The 22957-nt window shown below is 38.9% G+C and overlaps 1 protein-coding gene across 1 annotated transcript; it reads right to left on the bottom strand.

The window, feature by feature from the left end:
* Nucleotides 1-2632: 2632 nt before the first annotated feature.
* On the bottom strand, nucleotides 2633-8705 carry STMP1 (short transmembrane mitochondrial protein 1). Its single transcript, XM_053979059.1, has 3 exons — nucleotides 8554-8705; nucleotides 5576-5629; nucleotides 2633-3096 (listed from the first exon to the last, which is right to left on the bottom strand). Exons 1-3 carry the CDS (start codon nucleotides 8659-8661, stop codon nucleotides 3016-3018), a joined length of 243 nt encoding a protein of 80 aa, XP_053835034.1. The 5' UTR covers nucleotides 8662-8705; the 3' UTR covers nucleotides 2633-3015.
* Between the last annotated feature and the right edge of the window lie 14252 nt (nucleotides 8706-22957).

Below are 22957 nucleotides of genomic sequence, written 5' to 3'. Positions count from 1 at the left end.
CCCAGAGTCCATGTTAAGTGGGAAACTTGCTCCTAGGTAACTTCATGGAGCATCTGTCTTTTGTGCCCTGCTATGACACCAGTGCATCCAAAAGGTTCCGAGCCACCAGATACAAGACCTGCATCAAGCACTCATTATCTGCGCTCACCCTCTGCCCTCTGAAAGATAAGGTCAAATTTTAGTATCACTGTCCGAGATTGGAAATTGTGATGTTTTGTATTACCATCTGTGTAGCACTTACCTTCTGGGCAGTTTTCCTTATCTCCTATTAATGGGCCCATCAATGTCTTGCCACATGACTCAGAGATAACTCCCTCCAGGAGCCACAGGTGATCAAGGACCCACCGCATGACTCAGAATGACATCAGCCCATTGTGAGATGCTCCGCCCAGGGGGGAGGAGCTAAGCATTCCCACCTAGATATATTCTGGGATTTTTGGGCAGAGAGGCAGCCTTTCCACAGGTTCCCAAGAGGACACAGCTGGGGTTTTCCACTGGACTGACTATACCTTTTCTACAGGACCACTGCTCCAACAGAACCACACCTGCTACTCCAATTTGGACTGCTACCAACATGCTGGCCAAAGGGGTGTCAGGTTGTATTCTGACTTTGTCAGTGGCTTTCCTTTTATATGTGTTTTGCTTCTTTTCCCTTTTCCCAATAAATTGTATTTCTGACTTAGAGTGTCTCACTGGTTTTGCTTTCAAACCTGAACAATCATCTAGGACAACCTCAGGCTAGGTAAAATGTGTTATGCAGTAGTTGCAAAGTCCACATCAGCTGTGTTACAATGTTATCCAGAATTACAGCTTACTGTGTAGGAGGAAAAAACCCAACTTGAGCTAAAATGGAAGGTGTTACAGTGTGAAACACCTCAAAAATCCTGTTAATATATTAATGAGCATATATTGTTTCCACAGCATTACAGCTGCAGCTTTTCACTTACTAATACGATAGGGAAAAAAAAAAAAAGAATTCCAATAGCTGCTTGGAATGCTTAGCTGAAAGAGTCAGGTCCAAAAACACTTTTAGAGTAACTGGCCTGTTTGGCAACAAATACAGAGATTTTGAACATTATTTCATTTCTCATTCCCATGTAAAAAAAGGGAAGAACATAAAGTACATTTGAGCAAAGAAATAATCCTATTTTAAACACTAATATAATTTTACATGGCAAGCAAAGAAAAATGAAGGGGTTAGAGAGTATTTTTCAATGCTCAAGAACAGGAAAGAGAGGGGAGGGAGAGAAAGTTGGGGGAAACTTAAATTCATCATGTTCATGAAAACACTGAAACAGCTGTGTAGCACTATCATTCTAGGGAAATGTTTTTGGGCATGGAAGAAAATTCTTTCAGTCACGTCTAAAGTCTGAAGGTAATGGAAATCTCTCTGGGTACCTTCCACACAGGCTGCTGCCACAGGGTTTCTTGCAGCTGGGTTTTGGTGGTACAACCATTTCTCCCTGTCGGAGTTTCTTGGAGTGTTTCCTGTAGAGAAAATAGGTTGCATTGCTACTAAGATTGTCTGACTTGAGTTGGCTTTTAAACTTAACAAATAACCCTTTGCAAAGACTGAAAGCTTTTATGTCAGCTACACATTTCAGGGCAGAAGAGAAAGGAAGGATTTAAAATTACATGTGAAATATTCCTTATATATATTGCTTAATAAGGAGAATCTTTGCATGAGGAATACTTTCCTCTGTTTCAGGAAGAACTGTGTGTGGAAGAACTCTGTCACCACCAAACTCTGGCAAAGGATGCAAGTGTTTGGTGTATGGTACTCTGTAAATGTGTCTTTACTGATCCAGTGAGAACTCTGCACTTGGAGTCCACTCAGATATATCCATATTAAAGGCTTTGGGGTAGAGGGTGAAAATTACAATGGGTACATAGACGGTTCTGTACTTTGAAGCTAAGTTTATATCAAACAGCACATTTCACTGACAAAGCAAGACAATTAGTGCCCAGAGCTTGTGTTCTTTTCCTTCTGAGTGCCCCTAGACCTGTCTAATGGACTAAACACCCATTAGAGATCAAAGCACATCTTCTGATCTAGTCTCTTCTGAGAGGAATAAATACCATGTGCTCTACAGTTTTCCTATGATGAGAACAAAAACATAGTAAAAGGACAAACCACTTTAAGGCACAATCGTCATCGTAATTAAAACATTAATGGAGGTATGCTTTAATCTAGAGCCTGAACAAATGGAGGTCATTCTCTGTACTTGTCTGTAGCAGTTCATCACCAGGCATTTGCAATAAGAGCAAGAACACCTTCCTGGCACTTTTCTGTGTTCTTCATGTCCTGCAAAAAACTGTCAAAGGGACTTTGTCATTTAAGACATGTTACAGAGTTGATAGACCTCTTCCATTTTAAGGGAAGAAAATTATTGATAGATTCTTGACTAAATAAAATTGACATCTATTCAAATCATTGCAAATTTTTTTTCAGAATTTACAACAGGATTTTTGCAGAATTATGGTTTCAAGAGAAGACATGAGATTTACAACGGATGTGTGTTTTCTCACACACCAGGAGTTTTAATGGCTGTTTTTTTTGCTTTGCATATGTGTGTGGCTTAAGGACAGCGAAGTACCACTGTTCACAACAAATGACAAGAAACTCTGAAAGTTACTTCTCGATGCATTTAATTTCTTTTGTGCTGTTCTAAGAACTAGGGTATTATCAAGTGTGAGGTTACAATTGTAACAGGACCAAAAGCACTCCAGTTGGATCAGGTAAAAACAGGTTACAAAATATTAGGAAAAGAAACACTGAAAAATACAAATCCTATTATCCAGTCACGCATCAGTTGCAAATCCAAATTCTGAAACCCTTGAAAATCAGTCCCAGGAAAAGTTCACAGACGCCCTTTCAAAAGGAGGATATTCCAGTTCTAGGAGACTAAGAGTGGAGGAACCTCCCATGCCAACCCTCTACTTGAACTTTGCTGCCTGAAAGGTAAATTGCATCCTTGGTGCGTACACAGAGTTGACCTGGGGAACACTGCTCTTTCAGGACTTGTCATTAGGAGGTTTCTTCTTGGCTTCCACATCCTTCTTAAAATCTTCCAGCTTCTTTGCAATGTTAGGAATCTAATTTAAAGAAAAAACAAAACAATCAAACCCCACACTACAAAAAATCCTGGGCTGTGTGAGTTTCATCAGGAAAGACAATACCATACACACAGCAAGAAATTCCATAAAGTTTAAACTGGTTTTTAAAAGGTTTTTCCAGTATCTGTTACCTTGAACAGAGATTAAATCTAAGCAGTATCAGGCAAACAGCAGATAAGGCTTCAGGAAATACTTAGATTATTAAGGGTATAAGTCAGTGGTGATGGGAACAGGAGGAAGGAAAAAGGATCACCTTACAGGAAATTTAGCATGACCAGTCTGGCTTCCTGACTGAAAGAAGGCAAACTTCCAAGAATAAGCAGATTTAAACATTGATGCACAGGCTTTCGAAGGGGAAATTAGATTGCACTATACTGGTCATAGCCCAAGAGAAAAGAGATGTTCAAGAGCATAAATTATGTTCTCAAGAAATTTATTAAGAAATATTTCTCCTGGTTTATCTTGTGGGAAACAAAATTCCTCACTGGGGAATTCTGCTGCAATGCAAACTGGCACCTTTTTGCAGTTTTACACCTGAATGAAAATTCATTTTACTGCTTGTGAGCTCCAAATATTCAGCTTTCACTTACAAATAAAATAATTTTGATAAAATAATCCAACAGTAAATTTCAATAACTTAAAAGGGAAAAAAAGCTGAAGCTCTTAATAGCAAAGAAGATTGTGACTAGCTAAAACTGGGAAGTGATAATGTAAGATTTTACAAAATAATGTATGATTAAAACAAAATGAATGCAAATTTTCCACTCTTAGCTTTGAAAAAAAAAATCCTGGTTTTTTTCTTCATATGTCACCTGACCACAGAGCAAAGTTAATCCAAACAGAATGCAGTTCTCTTACTGAATGGTCTGAGACTCACAGAACTGATTACAAGTTCCTCTTATCTTCCTTTTCAGAATTAAGCTCTGTTTGAGCAAATGAAATTAAGAGCCCAGCCTGACATTTAAACTAAACCAAGTGAACTCTACCACTGTCAGCAGAACCCTCCATGTCCTTATTACTAAGCACACTGTGTGTACAGCTGTGGAATTAGGACCTCATTATGACAAGCTTATATATATGTCACCTCAGACCAATCATCTTCAACACCAGCAGTAAAACTTCCCTGTTCATCCTGCAAGTCAGTGTTGCATTTCCAGGGAAATACCTCCAGCAAATCAAAGCCTGAGTTCCCCTCTTGTGGCAATACTTTATCAGTGCTGCCAGAAAAGCACCATACAATGCTTGTGATACATATTGATACATCCAAATATATTCTTATGACTACATTTTTGTAACACTGTAAAACATGTATTGGACAGAAACACCAGCCTTTCATTAGTCCTTTTACTGGACTGACTGACAGGAAAAATCACCAAAGTTTGTGCATAAACAAAGAGCAAAATATAAGACTTTTTTTTTTAAACAAGATGACTTCAATACTGAAGATGAGAGGAAAGCAAAACATAAATGTCACCAAAGCCTCAACAACTTTGTTTGGTTTTTTATTAAGGCCAATATAGATTGCCTAAGAATTTAAAAAGATTTTTATAAGTTAAATATTATTAACTCCTCTAGCCAGTAAGTAATGTGGCACTGCTCTTACAAGGGATTCTGCTGACTCAGCAGAAAGTAAAAGCATGTTCTGAAGGCTCAGCTTGAAATCTTTTTCCTCTGCCCTCTCACATTGAAAACTGTTAACTGAGAACTGAAAAAAGAAAGTTCTCTTTTTTTTCTCACTGTGAGAAAAGAAGGAAAAAAAGATTGCAGGACAATACACTTTCTGAAGTAGGAGAAAGTATTGCATTTATAAAAAATGCTGGCAAAACTTATTTTCATTATAGGTCCAGAAAAAAGACATTTCACGTGCTTTGAGAATTTTTATTAACAGTTATACTGAGTAGAGAACACTGTAAGAAGACAGGCTGAGACAGGAAGCCAGTATTTAATACTGATAAAATCCATGAGCAATTGATAAACCTTTTCTGTTTCTCCTGTCTTTGCCTGTAGAAGGCTGGGCTCTAGGACTGAACAGAAGTTTAGGCTTTAAGCACTACACTACCACAGATGATGTTTTGGTTGCACTTTTTTTTTTTTTTTTTTTGCAATTAAGGTTGGAAAAGTCCTACAAGATCACAGAGTCCAACCCTTGAACAATCACCACTTTGTTAACTAGACTAGAGCATGAAGTGCCATGTCCAGTCATTCCTTGAACACTGCCAGGGATGGTGACTCCATCACTTCCCTGTGCAGCCTGCTCCAATGGCTGACCACTCTTTCAGTGAGGTATTTCTTCCTGAAGAAGTCTCAGTTCTCCGGTAACTAAAGTCAGCATGATCTGCATTCTGTTCAAATAATATAAACCATCAAAATAAAGACTGATTCAATTCTAATTGAGGGAAAACAGCTGTATATTTACAGTTCAGGACAGGTTTATCTCTGAGAACACTAGGATACTCACATCATAGTTCTGAGCCAGATACATCCCAACCACATTTCCAAGAGTAAAACCAAGCTAAAAAGGAAGAAAGGGAGAAGAGTTATTATCCTTCCATCAAAAGCTTATTGGCTAAAATAAAGAAAAAGGGATATTGCAAGTTATTTAATGAGTTTCAACTCCACTCCTACATAATTTCTCATCTTTCATTCAGAGAGGTACAATTTCCCCCCATCTTCCTCACCAGAAACACCTTGCCATCATTTCCAAAATACCACACAGTTTTGTTATTCAATCCACATCCCCAAGACTATTTGGATCAAGCTGTGTTCATCCTTGTAAGGTTTTCTACACACCCACAAAGGCTATAACTCCTGTTAAAATGGGGGCGACAGCAGCAGCGACCTACATATCACAGACTTCTTGGTCCATGCTGGGAAAGCCTAATGCAACATCCCACTAGAACAGCGCCCAGCGTTGAAAAGGGACATACATGTCTTAGGATGGAGTAAAAAAACCCAAAACTTCACAACATGAACTTAAACTGCTTTTTCTCTTCAGCAGCAACAGCTGTGCATCTTCCAGACAAACCCTTCTGACCCCAAGAGATTAGTTCTCAACCAAATCCACTCTGCTCTAGGGGCTCCTCCAAGGCAGTACAGTTGGCTGGAAGCTGGGCACAACCTCTTCTGACAACTGTGCAAACTTATAGCTGATGAAAGATGTCCATAAAAATGCACTCTGGAAGTAGAGCAAGAGCAAAACACAAGCAGACTTTCTGGCCCAGACCCTGTCTGCCAGCTGAGGAAAATCCTCAAACATAAGAACACTTCCAGAGTGAAAAAAAATTCCTCTTTTCAAAGGCAGGTGATGAGATTTCATTCAGCAGCTGCTCAGTATCCTACATTTTATTTTTGTTGTTGCACTTCAAAATAAGTCTGCCCTATACCATGAAAGCTCATTTAACTGTTTTGAAAGGGGACACTGCAAATATTGTGCTCTCATTCATTGTTAGTAGACAAATCACTCTTTGTAACAGCTGAGAACAGTTCTATTTAAAAAAAGTTGTTATTGCTCATGGTCACTGCTGTCAAAATAAGACTATTTTAAGAAAAATAAAACCACAGTCCACAAAACAACTTTGCCATCACTTACTGACCAGGCATCTTTTCCAGGCCCAAAGCAGCACAGCTCATCTTTTCTGTGATCCAGATTCCATAAGCAGCACTGGTGAAAATCTATCTACAGAAAACTAAAATTGGCTGAGAGCTGTCATATGAACTCTGACTGCAAGTTACTTCAGTCTTTCCTTAAACACATTTTTGGTCTTATTCCTTGTTTATAATTACTTTTTAAAGCCTAGCTTTAACAATTTAAGAAGAATTATTCTTGTGTGTACTGTCCTGGTTATCATGTGCTCTTCTAGTTTCAATTACCAGCTAAGTAGGTACTCTGGGAGACACTAACAAAAAATGCACTGATGAAAACCAGACCTGTGGTTCCTCTTAATTCAGAGTATCACTCTAGAAGAGGAGAATTTCCTGTATCTTTAGCAGGGTCTGGGAAGCCACACGGAAACACAAACCAAATCCTTGTTTATTAGCAGTGTTCTAGCTTTTATCCTAGAACCTCTCTAATATATGTCATATTCTTCTGTTGTGAGATAACCCTTACTCAGTAGAGATAGTACTGAGATCAGTATTCCCTTAAAGTGTACTTCTTTATTGGAAAGTCCAGCACTGTGTGCACTCAGTTACGTTTATTTTTAGAGCTGACGATTCAAGCAGTGGGGAAAAAAAAAAAAAAAAAAAAAAAGCCACGCACACTGCTTAAGACTTCAATTACATGGAAAGCAAATGAAAATGTGCATATTCACTAAAAACAACAGGACTGATGAAAGTTCAGGGTCTTCCAATTTCTACCCAGCATTTCAAGGTGCTTTGTAAACAAATGGCTTATTTAAAGCTTAACTCTGGACTGCAAAAACACAAGGTTTGTGAGATTATCCCTTTATCTCTCTGCTACAGCCCTAACCAGGGAGAGCAAGAGTCAAACATCCAATCTACACCCAAGCAGGGAAGAAGCCCAGAATTAGTATATCTTTGTCTAACGGTCATGCACTAATGAGAAGTTGTAATTATAAAGTATTTTCATCTAGGAAAAAAACAAAACAAAACAAAACCACCACAAAATAAAAAAAAAAAAAACATTAGCAGAAAACAGTAGAGCTGAGAAACACAGAAACTTTGAGAGAGGCTAACCATATTTAGCCTTACTGAAGGTTTCCATTGGGGTGCAGAGGGGATTATAAACAGCTACAAAAATGGCTGAGGTTTTCATACTTGTTATTATGAAGCTAGGACGATGAGAAATATGCCTCATATATTTATTTATTATAAAAAAACAGGCAAGATTATCCCAATTTACAACAGGCCATCATTTCTTGCTCTGTATCAACACCCGCTATGAAACTTACTAGCCTGCTGCATTACCTTACCCCAACGAAGTCTAATATTCAGTCTAATAATTCTGCTGTTCTTCGGGGCAGTAATGAAACGCGATCCCTTGCTTTAATTTCCACATATAAAAATCCACATCTCCAGCAGTACACTTTTAAGGGTGCACAAAATGGCAAGGGCTGACGCCCCTGCTGTCACTGAAGGAGAGAGGCATTTATGCTTACACAAAGAAATTTGAGCAGCAAGGGGAGCATCACCGTGAGCAAGCATAATCTCCGAGACAAATTAAGAGCACGGCTTGGAGGAAGAACAAGCCGTGGAACCCCATTTTCAGAGCAGCTTTAAGGCACCGTTCTGCGAGAACAAGGGGGACGGGTGGGAAGGAGCGGAAGAAGGGCAGCCGCCCAAGGATGGGGCGCTGCCGGGGAGCCAACACCGGGCGCAGCCGCTCCGTTGACAGTGCCGGGGGCTGGCCGGACACCGCGCCCTTTCCCCTCAGCCGGGCGGCGACACGGCGCCGCGCCTCGGCGCCCAGAGCCTTACCAAGAACTGCAGCATGGTGCCCGCTGCCCGCGCTGCCGCCCCGCCCGACAGCAGGGGAAGTGAGGCGGGCGGCGGCTGCTCTCCTTCCGGGCCCGCCCTCGCCGCCATGGCCGGGGGAAGGCTCTGGCCCGGGCCCCGGCCCAGCCCCGCCCCGGCGTGAGGGAAGCGGCGGCCGCGGCCGCTCCCGAGGGGCTGCGCGGGGATGCCGAGCGGTGGTTGTTGTTTGGTTTTCGTTTTGTTTTCTTTTGGTTTTGGTTTTGGTTTGGGTTTTTTAGGCTGCATGAGCAGTTGTTCTTTGTGAATCACTTTGGGTTCAGCTTCTTTTAATGGCTATGCTTAATTCATTGAGATTTGGGCAGTAAATACCAGTTATGAAGAGTTCTCCTGCTGCAAGTCAGTAAGAGATGGCAGGCTTTATCGCAATTTATTGCAAAACTCTTTTTTCACCCTTGCAAATTTTTAGACAAAAAAAAAGAAAAAAAAAAAAAACGGAAAAAAACCCCAAAACTGAAAAAGCAAACAGACAAACAAAAAACCCCAAAACAAAACCAACCAACCAACCAAAACCAACAAAAACCCAAAACCTTCCCAAACAAACAAACAAACAAACAAAAAACCACAAACAAAACAAACCCCCCACCAAACCAACCCCCCTAACCCCGCGAGATATGTAGATTTTTGAGGTATTGGGAAACTCTACCCTGAAAGCAAGTTAACTCGCATTACATCTCAGTTCCCAGAAAGCTCAAATGTTCCATCTAGCAGAAAACAGGTAGCACCCACCTTTCTGGGGAAGGTACCTTGGTGGCTCTCCTTCCCACTTCAGGAAAAAAAAAAAAAAGCACAAGAAGATACTATGTACCACCTTTTTTTTTGTTCTGGTGATACCCTGGTAAGGATCCAGACTTGAGACCACTTTCTTCTGAATTTCAGGGCGTTCCAAAGCTGTTGTGTTCTTCCCTCCCTGAGAGAGAGCTGACACCTGGAAATGACACAAAGATTTGAATGGATGTGGCACAAGAGCCAGGGCTGGACTTCCTTGTCCTCTGGAATGACTGACTCCTCCAGGGGTCTCACAAATGAGCTTTGTTCTGGAAAGAAGAACAAATGAGCTGCTAAAAACTGTTTTCCTAATACTGAATTCTTCTCCATGTGTGCAGGATCGAGCACTGAGATAATATTAGACTCCAGCCTGAGCACATGTCAGAAATCAGATGGGGCAAACAAGGCTTTTAGTAGTTATAATGCCTCCTCAGTATCATCACAGGGAGATAAGGTTCATTTAAAATGTTGTTATTATGCTTAGTCTATAATGCATCCAACATGTGTTAGACAGTCTTGGCTCAACATTACTCTACACAGTTATTTTCCTACATGTCATGAATTTCCTCTGTGACATTTAGCAGACTGCCAATTTTTTTTTTTTTTTCCTTTAAAGTAAAAACTATTTCGTTTGCATCAGCCAATGCTGAATCATTTTGGGTCAGGGAGTGTAGAGGGTGGGTGCTGTGGATGGTGTATGTTAGTGGAAGGAAGAGCTCAGTCTGGTAGTTATAATGGAACAACTATGCTTTTATAAATGGGGCTGTGGGGGGGAGAAGCTAAACCAAAAAAACAACCGAAACCTACTTTTTTTTTCTGCTAGGGAAGACTTTCTAAATGCTATCTACTATACTCTGGTATTCTGCAAGTACAACCAAGCCCCTGAGGCATGAAGAAAGCTTGTTTGTCAGGAAGTACTGCCTACTCAACATTATTTATTGCTAAATCATATTTGAAGATGCATTCATGTTGATTTAATATTGTTTTTATAGAGCATGTACAGTACATATGTACTCCACTCTGTGGAAAGTGAGAATACCTTTTTTAAAGGATAACATTTAATTTACCCCACTTTTACAATGTTTGCTGGGTTATGAACATACTAGGACAAGGATGTTTTATATGTTAGGCCCAGTAGAAAAAGAAGGGTGTTCTGTCATGATATTCTGAGAATTGTTAACAAAGAAGAGTTTATATTCTGATATCCCCATGAGTCCATGTGCCTGGACAAAATCTGCCCCAGTGTGAAAGAAGTGGCTGACATTGCTGCAGGGCCACTGTCTATAGTATTAAAATTTATAATTAAAAGTTATGGAGCTCAGAGGATATCTTGAATGACTGGAAGAGGGCAAATGCCAGACACATCACAAGAAGGGCCCAAAAGAAGACCCAGGAAACTAAAGACTCATTAGTGTTGCTTCAACCCCTGGGACAGTGATCGATCAACTCCTCTTAGAAACTATTACAAACCACTTGAAGTAGGTGATTTTTCTGTACAGGCAGTAAATACGTGATTGTCAGATCTGAAAGCAGCACCAATAAAATATCTGATGTGAAAACTTGTGATAATTGTGTTGCAAATATCTGAGAGTTTATTTGAATAAAGCAGTAGTATTGATTAAGCAATCATGAGGATATAAGCAAAGCAAGGTTGGTAGGGAGGAATAGTATTTTGGCATTCTAACTGGTATCCTAATGAGAAATGATAAGTTTGCTATAGAAGACTTTTCTCAGAGATGAAAATTATTTAAATCACAGGATATAAAAACTAATTTTTAAAAGTATTCTCTTTTTACTTTCACAATAAATTATATACAAATTTGAATGTAAGTCCTCAGAATATGTATGTTTAACTGTCTTTTTAATACCACTCTTCATTTCCTATGTGCAGCTGGAAAGGGAAATCATACTTCCTTGAGATAGGAATTTTGTAAAATAAACACCAGATGGAGCCACAAAACCATCTACTAAAATTTCTGTTAAAGTTTTATTGTGTTTAATCTGTACATTTTGGTTTTAGTTCTGCCTATTGTCTTTGCTTTGTTTTAGTAACATATTTTTATAATCTGTGATGTGGTTTCAAGGTTTCTGAGAAGTTGTAATTATCCAGACTCTTTTGTCTTGCCATGGAGACATGCACTATTATAGCACACAATAGATACAGAATGTATTCTGCACTTGACAGGTATTGAACAATATGTAATAAGGAATCAGAACTGCAGGACAGTAAGCTTGTCAAAAATTTAGTAGAACTTATGACCTTTCATTATACCAAGTGTAATTGCCTACCTCAAAAAAATAGGTAGCCTTTCATCTCAAATCTTTCCTGGTGGAGGTGCAGTTTATTGTTAAAGTTGTTGAAAACGTCTTTTCTGTGATAACTTCCAGTGCCTTCTGTTTTCTCTTAGTGGCTGTATCCCAAAGTATCTGGAGTTCTCACATCAATAGCCTACTACATTTTTGACAGAAAACCAGAAAGCATCCCTGACTCACCATGTAAGTCAGATTGTTTAAGGCCAAATTTTCAAAGGTAGTTATGACTAGAAGAGGTAGATGGTTTATGGTGGCTCATACTGACCGTGTCAAAGTCAATTTTTACACAGAGCTCTCTGAGAGCCAAAGCTGATTCTATACACTGGAGGCTGCCTGGCTTTGTGTGAATGATTTGTCAGAGGCAGAGAGCAGCTTAGCCCTTTGTGCCAGCCCTCAGCCAACCTGCTGTGTGTGCTCCCCCTCTGCTGCCCTGGAGGAAACAGGCTTCAGCAACAGCTGGAACAGGGAGATGTCAGGCAATACTGAGCTCAGAGTGAACTCCAGAGTGCACTCCAGAGCACTCCCTTCTCCTAAAAGTGCTCCTTAGCAGAAAGAGGGAAACTTTAAAGCATGAGGAACATGAGCCCCAGGAGAACCAGAAGGGATAAACCTACAGAAGGTCTCTGAGCAGCAGGGCTGAGGGACAGCATGAATCATAAGTTGGAGGTGAGGGATCTGTCACACTCCCGGGGAGACACAACAATGCAGGACCATGGCCCCACTTCTGTGAAGATTGTTTCTGAATTTCTAATAAAATGAGAAAGTGGTCCTTACTCCTGTGGCATGGTCTGATGATGGATGTTTTAATTCAATCTGTGAATCTAAACATCTATGGCTTGTTCCTCTCTAGACTAACTCCGCAAGACCCTTGGCACAAGGGGAGGGAATCAGAGGGACTTGAAGAGTATCTAGAAAACACATAATACAACCAATACTTTATGTGCAAAATAATAGCAATGGGATGCTCTTCCAACAAACCAACCATGGAATTTGAAATACTTAAAAAAAAAAAAACAAACACAAAAAAAACCTAAAAAATAATTCAGCCATATTTTTTGTTACTTGTAGATGCATGAAACTGCACTTCCTGACCCATTTAGCCATTCATTCCATCCTAGCATTGCAACTTAATCTTGCATTTCAACAAAAGGTGATCTGCAAGCCCTATCTATGAATTTATCATATACCTTGAAATTATCTCACACAGTGATATATAGAAGCCTACAGAGAGCTGTAATTTATCTGCTTAATATCTGACCACACGTCTTAGTGCCTCTGGTTTTACCCATGTAAATGGCTCTGCTTTATTCTTTTTTCTCCACTCCTTCAGTGTATTTTTATATATAGGCAACTTATATTTGACTTGGACTCAGATTTCAACTGTTTCATCATGAGGTCAGTCAGATGCTGGTGCAGGTCAGAGAGGCTGTGCCATATCCATCTTTCAGGTTTTCTTTTTTCTTTTAATGGATGAAACCTATTTTTCAGTCTTTGCATACAAAAATAAAGAAATAATCATCTACCCTGCCAGGAGAAATGGAAACCTGTTCAATATAAGTTCCAGTGTATAATGAAAAAACCCCTCAAACCCAAAAGACTGATGATTTTATTTATAGTCAGGGTAGTGGAGTATCTTGAATGCAAATGAGTCATGATTTTAAGTTTTTACCCTGGAGCTACGACATTTAGAAATGTTCTTGAAACAACTCCTCCCTCAGCCAATTGAGATGTTTCCATGAATACATGTCCCTGAGACTAGAAATTCAAAAATTGGAGGCTGAGTCAAGCAAAAAATTATTGAGTAATGATACCTTTCCACTCTAGCTGCTGGGCTGTGGCCTGACAAGGACAATATATGAGAAGTAAATGATGTATGAGGAATATATAATTCTCCAGTGACTCACAGAGAGGCATAATTGCATGAGCAATTGATATGAAATGCATGAGCAATAGATATGAAATGAATTCCACTCTGTGCCAGACCCACAGAGGGCATGGGTGCCAGTCATGGAGATTTAGCTGGTATTTCAAACTGTAGCTGTGCATGCAGCTGTGGGGGCTCTTGGTTCAGCTCCTCACATGCTGGTTTAGAGACAATCATCACAATCATATCAGGTGTGAGACATTGGAGAAATAGTCCCATCACTCATAGGATGACAGCAATCACCTGCACACTAGTTTTCTGAAATTGTTTCTCAGAACAGCACTAGAGCTTTTTAAGAACTCAAATCCTATCAAAAGTGCAGAAAAATGAGCAAAGAAAACCTATTTATAGCTAAGCTTTCTTGCTGCAGTTAAGGCCCTGAGTGCACTCACAGGCTCTGCAGCCTTGGTTACCACCCCTGGGTTGTGAGACAAAACTGAGACTCCTCACTGGGGCCCACTGTGCCTTGGATCTGAAGCTGAGCTCGCTTCCTGCTGCTAAGGTGTTGCTGGCTCCTAAAACAATGAAACATTGCAGTGGTATTAGCTGATGGCTGAAGGTACACTGGCTTTCTTTCACATGTGTTCAAGAGTCATCCAGAACTTCTGGAGTTAAGTTTATGACGTTGCACACAAGTAAAACATATGCAAGGGAAACATCATACAGGAATTTCTGAGTGATGATCAGTAGATGGTGCTCTTTTCCTGAGCAAGAATGTAAGAAATATTTTCAAATTATCAAAAATATTATCAACATCTTTCAATTTTTTTATTCCAGAATTAGGTAATATTTATTAAAAGTTGTTTCAAACAGTTTTTTCCTTCCAAAAGTCACTCTGGATTTTCACTACATAAGAGACAGAGAGACACTGGTTTAACTGACCCACTTCATTAAACTTGGTGGAATAATCTAATTGTGGTGTTGCACTTTAAAAAGTAACCCTTCAAAAAGAATAAGATTATCTGTCCGTATTTTAATTAGCTCTCCTCTTTCTATCATGAGATTGTTTGTTCTGCTTTTTATGATAACAAAACAAAACCAACCTGTCATCCCCAAAATCCCAAGCCCCTTGAACTACCTGGTGTTATTTTCTTAGACATCATTTCTTCAGTTAATTAAAATAATCTGAATTAATATACAGATCGACTGAAGAGTGACCTGTTCTCCTTGCAGTAGTAGTGTCAAAAAGAAGAGATTTTTTTTTTTTTAATGCCCCAGGATTCTTGTCTTGAAGCAACTTCCAGGTATGCAGTGAGAAGTTCAGGTGGCAAGTCACAGATGTCATGCCTTTGCAGGACTGTGGCTCTAAATATTCAATTAATCTCTGACACGAGAAAATCCACACTGTTGCTTTCTGCTGAGCCTGGTCTGCATTTCTTTTTGGTCTTCAGTGTAAATAATAACCTGCACACATCACATAGAATTGAGGAACCTCATTTACTTGATTTCAGTTATTTGGTATTCACTCACTTTCTGTTTTTCTTTGATGACTGTCATACTCACTGGCAAGCAATCAGAGTTCAAGTGCTCCCGGTTACCAAGCTACCAAGAAATTTTGTGCTGCCACTTCCCAAGTTTCCATCACTGTACAAGCCAATAAAGTAAATCTGGGAAGCACAACTTCTATGAATGCTCTTTGGCAGCCCTGCCCCTGACTGCTGTGCCTGTGAGTGCTTCTATTGAGGAATTACAGCTCCAGAGCATCTCAAGTCTTCTCCTGGCTTTGGGGTTTGGGCTAAGTAATTTAAACAGCCCAAAAAGGATTTAGAGTTTCAAATGCTACTAAAACCCATGCTTCATGTGACAGCTGCCTCTAGAGAATGGAATATTTACAAGAATTTAATAAAAACAAAAGTCTGGAACTCATACTATGTACATAATTTTTCCTGCAATGACTTTTTGAACTGATTGAATGAGTCCTCTGTTTAGTTCAATGTGCTGTTACAGGGAGTATTCAAATCATTGTGATTTCATACAGCTAAAGTCAAGGATATTATGAGATATGAGATTTTAGCTTAAGATTTTTTTAACCAGATTGATGAATGTAATATCAAATCTGTGCTTTGTACTTGTCTGTAATATGTAATTCAGAACACGTAGTTTCCTTCTGTTTCAATAACTGAGTGCTCCTTCTTTGATAGGCTCATTTAGATGCAGACAATGAGATCCTTTACTTCAATAGCACAATTCTTTTAGATGGATGATAGATATGTCTCTGTTATACTTGGGAACATTGAGGCTGCAAAGGTGTAAATTCTGTGGATGAGGAAATGTGATAGACTTAGAGGCCTAACTCCAAATTATGAAAAGCATTGGACATTTAAGGCCTAATTTACAAAAGGACTAACTTAATGTCTTGCCTTCTGAAAGGTTACTGAAGTAGAAAACTGAGATGATCCAGCTGATCCTAACTTCTTTCTGGTAGTGTGTCAAGAAACAGTGAGGCAAGCTCACACTTTCCATGAGGAGACATTGTTAATTGTACTGTCAAATTTATATCCTATTAAAATAAAACACTGTGTTCATGTGTGTCATGTACATTTTTGTATAATATCACATATTTATATTAGAGTGGTTTAAAAGTCTAAATTAAATGAAGTAACACAATCTGATTATTATGAAGGGCAAAAAAAATTCACTCTCAAGGAAGCATTTTAAAAGTATATATTTATTTTGTGCTCAAGTTAAAGCACCTGTTTATGTTGACATTTAGTTTCTGAATGAGAGAGTTTTGAATAAGCTTAGAGATTAATTGCTATGTGTATTTGATTCTGTGATCGTGTGGGAGGTTACACAAGGGTGTCCTAAGAGCTTTGTAAAGTGCTATTGTATTGTACAATGTGTGCTACTTCTTGCAAGTTCTTGTCATAATATTCCTGACCTCTGTTAACTACCACAGACCAAAACTAGCATATACATTCTCATTTTGATAATATATTCTCATAATGAATATGTTATTCTCATCCAACACGGGAGAAAAACATAGAGAGACACAAGTGCTCCACTTTAATCTCAAACATTTCATATTGCTCATGGTCTTCAACAATGTGTACAGCCAGATGCTCTTAATCTTCTCCTGCAGGTACTTCTGACCTGCCAGTGCTCAGTATCTACTAAGGGGTAGTGGGCATTTCAGTTTTGCTAATTTCACAGTTTTTTTCAGGAAATCACAATATGATCTGTTGTTTTCTAGTTCAGAACTCTTTCAGAATTATGTTTGCAAATGCTTTTTGGATATTTCTTATTCCGTAGAAGCAAAAGTTGATCTTCAGATAGAAAGATCTCTACTTCTCAAGAAGTAGCTTAATATACTGATAGTGATTGCAAATTCTTTTCACATTAGTTCATGTATTGCCACTTAGGTTGAAGTAAGGTGGTGGTTCTGGCAACATCCATTTTAGAGTGAATATTAAAAAACAATGTGATAGGTAATGAGCGTGAGGTTACAGACTTGAATAATAGGTATCAAATGCATGCTCCTGTTGCCTTAGTAACCATTCCTTCCCCACTGAGAATTTAATTTAACCCACTATGCAATGTAAATTTAACCCATGATATTTCCCTGTTTTAGTAAAGGGAAACATTTCCTAGAGCCTGAATGAAATTGCTGGAACAAACAGAGTCTAATTTGTAACATTATAGCAAATCTTTGGCTCAGTTCCCTATTCACCTGTTACCTAACCTAAAACAGGACACTTTCCTGCACCCTTTTTGCTTAATATGCACATAAGGATCAAAAGCTTCATAAAAATTCACTGTACATCTGAGGGTGACTTTTTGTGGAAGTGCACAGGTAAACAAATGTAGTTTTGAAGTTACTGATTCTGTTTAGCAAAGTGTTTAGCAAAACCAGGAAGATAATCTTTTCCCTTCTTGTCCCTTATTTCACAAGTACCCAGGCAATTATCCTTGAAGCTCATTCCAGGAGCTGCCTCTAATTATTGTAGTTAGATCTGCTGACGCATGAAAAGAATTATGTCAAAGCTTAAGGTAAAAAAAAAAGCCAAAGAATGAAAGTGTTAAGCTATAGCTGGAGCTGGTTTGTACTCAGGGAATTTTGCACAATGTACTGTCCTATCTTAAAGATATAAAAGGAGAAAGGGAATCAAACTGTTCTTCCTTCATGTCTTCTTGAACTGGCCCCTAAAAGACCTGATATCAGATGAGCTCCTACAGTAAAACATTTGTGCTGGCATTGCTCAGGGACATGAGGAAGTGTGATACGTGAGCAGCAGATATGTGCTAGCTGAGAAATCTTGGAAGCAGTTACAGTAAGAAAAAACACACTTCAATGTGTTGCAGGGTGCACTATATGAAATGCATCTTTTGAGCTGTTTTAGCAATCAAAGCCCTTTGCATCAGTATACCCTGGAGTCAAGGAGGCCCCACTAGGCATTCTCCTTTTGTTTAGATTTTACCAGATAAGTATCTTTTTTCTTCATTTCAATATTTTATTTTGCTGTTTCAAGAGTTTCATTTTCCTTCTGTCTAAAACATTTGGAAAAGCACAGCTGTGTCATGCCACATGGCCCTAGTAAGGCTCTTGATGTGCAGCAACATATAAAACAAGATCATTTGGAATGGTCTATTGAGCTGATGGCCTGGACTTCAGGCAGGAATGCTTAAACACGGTCTCCAGAGAGGCTTGAGACTTCTTTGTATGAGGAAGGGTGCCTGCTGAAAAAGGCAGTTGTTAGCATGAAATGAAAGCTTAAGGGACTATGAAGGAGTAGAACTGCACAAAGGGAGGAAGCATGACTGAAAAGGTCTCCTCAGTCCTAGTACTCCCTAATTTTTTTGTGTACTATATAAATATTTTGCATGCAGTTTATTATTTATGAGGTAAATGCCTCAGGACAAGCTAAATGATTTTCAAAGCCCCACCCCACCTCAAATAAAACAGCCCATAGAAAAATAATAAAAATAATTGAACTATGCAAGTTTTATTTGAAAAAAATACTTTTGGTGCTGTTCATTAATCATCCTTGATTGTAATACCAGTTAAGCATTTTGTCCCCACCATTATCTCCAAGCTACTGGAAATCAGGCAACCCCCGACAGGAAGAAATGATGATGTCTGCTCCAGATCAGAAGGTTGAAGGATCTGCTTTATTAAAACTATACTATATTACATTAATATACTATTTAAAGAGATACTGTACTACTCTACATACTTCTTACTTACCTAACTAACTAACAAACTTGTGACTTTCTGCTGAGAGTCTGAGACACAGCTGGATCCAATTGGGCATTGAACCCAAACAACCTTCACCAGAATCCAATCAAGCAATCACTTCAGGTAAACAATCTCCATACCACATTCCACATGGGGAAAACAAAGGAGCAGAGATAAAGGTTGTTTTCTCTTCTTCTCTCTGTTCTTCTCCTGAGAGACGGAATTATGTCTCTCTGTCCAGAGAATGTGAATGTCACACCATGCTCTCTGCTCAACGATCCCAGACAGTTTGTCCTGACATTTCTACCTCTGTTTCCATCTCCTTTACTCCCTGGTACAAGTTAAAGCCTAAAGCTCAGGAACTCTTGACAAGAGCCTTTGCTGCAAAACCCAGACTGCAGACAAGGTAAAATAAGCATGTTCTTCCCTAGTATTTGAATATTTCAAATATTTGTTCTTCGAAGAAAAACAATAAACTAGATACAACATTGCAAGGTGCCAGTGCAATACTTTCTTTGCACAGATGACAGTAATGCTGTTATGTAATTTGTTCTTTTTGTGGCCCTTTTTTCTTCCAGTAAACCCATGCAACATTGCACTTAGAGTGGATGCAGGAAAAAGCATTCTGAGGAACACAGACATCTCATCCTCAACAACTGAGTAATGGAAAGAATTAAAAAAAAATTAGTATTGGAAAGAAGGTCCATTTTATGCATATATTCTCATCTCATTCTTTTTCCATTCCATGTCTTGCAAATAACAAAATTTATTGACCATTGTTGTGTTGTTAGTAGCAGAATTGGAAAATGTTTTTGTGTCTACAGCCTGTGCTTATGTTGGCTGTCAGGTGTTATCCAGATGGTTTTTTGCTTTGAGAGAGGTGTATGGAAACATTTAAAAAGGTACCAATAACCATAACCAATAAATAATTTTGGTGGGCATGAAGATCATGAGGCCAGTCAGGCAGGTAGCTGTTCAGAGTCTGCTAGACTGGGGGTGTGAAAAGGAATCAGTGAACAGGCTTTTAGACCCAGAGAGAGAGTTTCTCTTCTTTCTTCCTTCCCCTTGTGTTTCTGAGACTCACAGGGAAAAACATGAAAGTTTGGAACATTGGAAATGCTGTGGAGAAAGCAATGCTAAAGGGTACAAATGTAGCTGACACAAATGCACTGGAAACTCCCATTATGGATCACTGAGTTCTTTGGGATAATAAAACCTTTCTGTGTTCTCTGTGCAAGTGCTGTGATCTGATAAGGCTCCTAAATTGTAACACCATGCCACAGGAAAGAAAAGATAAATTCAGTGAAAAGCAGTGTGCTGAAAAGGAGGTCAAAACCCTGGCACTGACACAGTGAAATCAAACTCATGGCTATTATTTTAACCAACTCACACTACTGAGAAGTAGCTGTAAGTGATTTTCAGTCCATTAACATGAAATATTGAGATCAGCAGATCTCAATACAGTCCATGACGAAGTGTGATTGGCATAATTTTGGAATTGAAGAAATTGAGGTATAGAGAAGTAACAGAGTTTGATGCAAGGTCACCCATCTCTCTGACACTACCACAGTGAATACAATCCAGGAATCCGTAGACTGAATCCAACATTTTCTGCAACTTTATCTTATTGAAAGTGTGTGTGGGGTGTAGATGGCATGTAGATCCTCATACAGCTATGCACAAACTCTTATACTAGCAGATATTCTAGAAATAACTGGAAGTATATTTCTCTACTATCCCATACCAGTAATCACCTTGTCAGGAAGGCACTGAGCCCATCTTATCAGAGTGCAGAATAATCTTATCTCTAATCACTTTCACTTTTAAAATCCATTAAGAGGACCATCTCTGTTGTGCCTTCCATCCAATTTTTTTTTAAGAGACCCAACTGATCTAACATCTATTGATCTGAGCTTGTCTTCCAAATTACTAATTTGTTTATATGCTCCTAAATGGCTCTAGCAGTGTTTCTGCCAGGATTCTGACAGAATCTGAAATAGATTCTTTTTGATAAACAAACATGCATCTTATATAATTTTTATAATAATATTTGATTAATGTTCATCATGTTTTTACAAAATACTTCAATGTAGTAAAGGACAGCACCTGCCTTTGAGTACAATGGCTACTTTTATAAATGCTGCAATTTATCATTTCAGTGAACTCATTTAAGCAAGGTAAAGTTATCCTGCCTAAAATTGTCCCAAGGGAACAATGGGATCTACCTTTTATTTTTTAAAAAGCACATTTGCATTATCACAGACTCTGGAAATTAAAGTAATATTGGCTATTATAAAAAATAATAACTTAGCAAGTACAGAATGCAAGTCATCAAGAGAAATAAATCAGATTTGTCTTATTTTCCCTGTTATATTTGTCATGTATTTAATTTAATATGATCCTCTGTTATTTTAAGAATCAGAACTGATTAGAAATTTGCTAGCAGTACTTCCACTAGAAATCCACTTTTTATACACTTTCTTTGAATATTTGTTTATGTTTTCATAAGAAATGGTAGTATAATGGCTCCATATTACTGTGGGTGTTAGTCTCAGTGTAACTTCTCAGAAACTTCTTTTTCCTTGAGATCGCTGTTAATCTTTAAGAAATTTTCTAGATGAAATATTATAAAAAATCATAAAATCATAGAATAATTTGGGTTGGAAAAGACCCTAAAGGTCATCTAGTTCCAGACCTCCCTTGTCATGGGCAAGGACAGCTTTTATTATTCCAGGTTGCTCAGAGCTCCCTCCGACCTGTCCTTAAACACTTCCAGAGATGGAGCATCCACAGCTTCTCTGGACAACCTGTGCCAGTGCACTGAAATGAAATGTGCAGAGGGTAAATTTGATCCTAATAACTACTGGGGATACTACTAAGTTAGAACACCAGAAACTCTGATTTCTAAAGCCATGAAGACTGAGGACTTTCAACCATGTAAGTCTGTATGTTCCTGGTGGTGGAGGTGATATTCTTCCTTCTGCAGCAGATGGTTGAGTCTGGGGCTGGATATGGATGCAAGCTTGGCAGTAAGGGGCTGAGCCTTCAGGAAGCCAATCAGTTTGCCCTCTTTTGCAGGCTGTTTTCCTTACAGATCTGCTAAATTCCAACTCAATTCATTGTAGTTTGCCCATCTGCGCTCTCAAGACAAAAAAAACCCTCTTCATTTCCATTCTGAACCAATAAGTTTCACACTTGCTTGTCGGTCTGCGGTCCATCTCAACGGCCTTATTATCATCCACTGTCCAACTCCAAAAGAGTTTGCATCTAAGTGTTGTGTTTTCAGCTCAGAAAACCCAGGAGAAAAGTTCTGGCTGCAGAGAGAGAGCAGCTTTTTCTCACTCTTCCATGCCATCTTTGGATCTGTTTGATTACCTCTCTATTTTATCTTTTTGTAACTCTCTGTAATGTTCCTCCCTGACACATGTTTTGGATGCTTCAAAAGCAGAGGGAAGAGATGGACAAGTTTTTAACCATATAAGTTAAATTTTTATCTTACCACAAGAGCAGCAAGCCAGTCAAGGAAGCTGAAAACACCAAGGAATGTTCTTCTCTTTCTTGCATAGAATAAGAGCTGCACTTCTGAGAACTGGAAAAGAACAAAGTCTCTGTTCAGAGCCTGGGCACAGTGGGAAAGATTCACAGATGCCTCTGTCTGACTGCGCTGACTTTGTGAAATTAAAGCACATGGTGTAAATTGATATCTAAGAAAAATTGCATTTATGAAATTACATTTGTACAATCATTTAAATGCGCCTTTTCCCACTGTAGTGTTGGAGTTATTGATTATGAGCTAGAAAATTAATTCTGTTGCTTTCCTGACATAAAGAGAAATGTGGAAATGTGGATACATCCATGAGGCTTCTTCTCTATTGCTGGTAACTCAGAATGCCCCTAGGAATTTTAACAATGCAAAGGACGTCTCAGGCTCAGAAAAACAGAGAACATAAAGGTATCAGCTCCCATGTACATAGTATTTGTCAAGCCTTTGGATGTGAGAGACTGTTGTTTTACCAGATTTCCCTATGGCCAAAATTCACCTAGACAATGCTTCATTTGGTCTTATGGATATCTCACAATTTACTGAGGCTCCTGGGTGTCCAACTGAGTGCACATGTGCTTGTCTGCCATCTGCCAATAATGGTTCATCTATAAAGCACACCCTGCCA

This window comes from Vidua macroura, chromosome 5 (assembly GCF_024509145.1).
Source record: "Vidua macroura isolate BioBank_ID:100142 chromosome 5, ASM2450914v1, whole genome shotgun sequence".
Classification (NCBI taxonomy): domain Eukaryota; kingdom Metazoa; phylum Chordata; class Aves; order Passeriformes; family Viduidae; genus Vidua; species Vidua macroura.
This window is presented reverse-complemented; position numbering and strand designations above follow the sequence as displayed.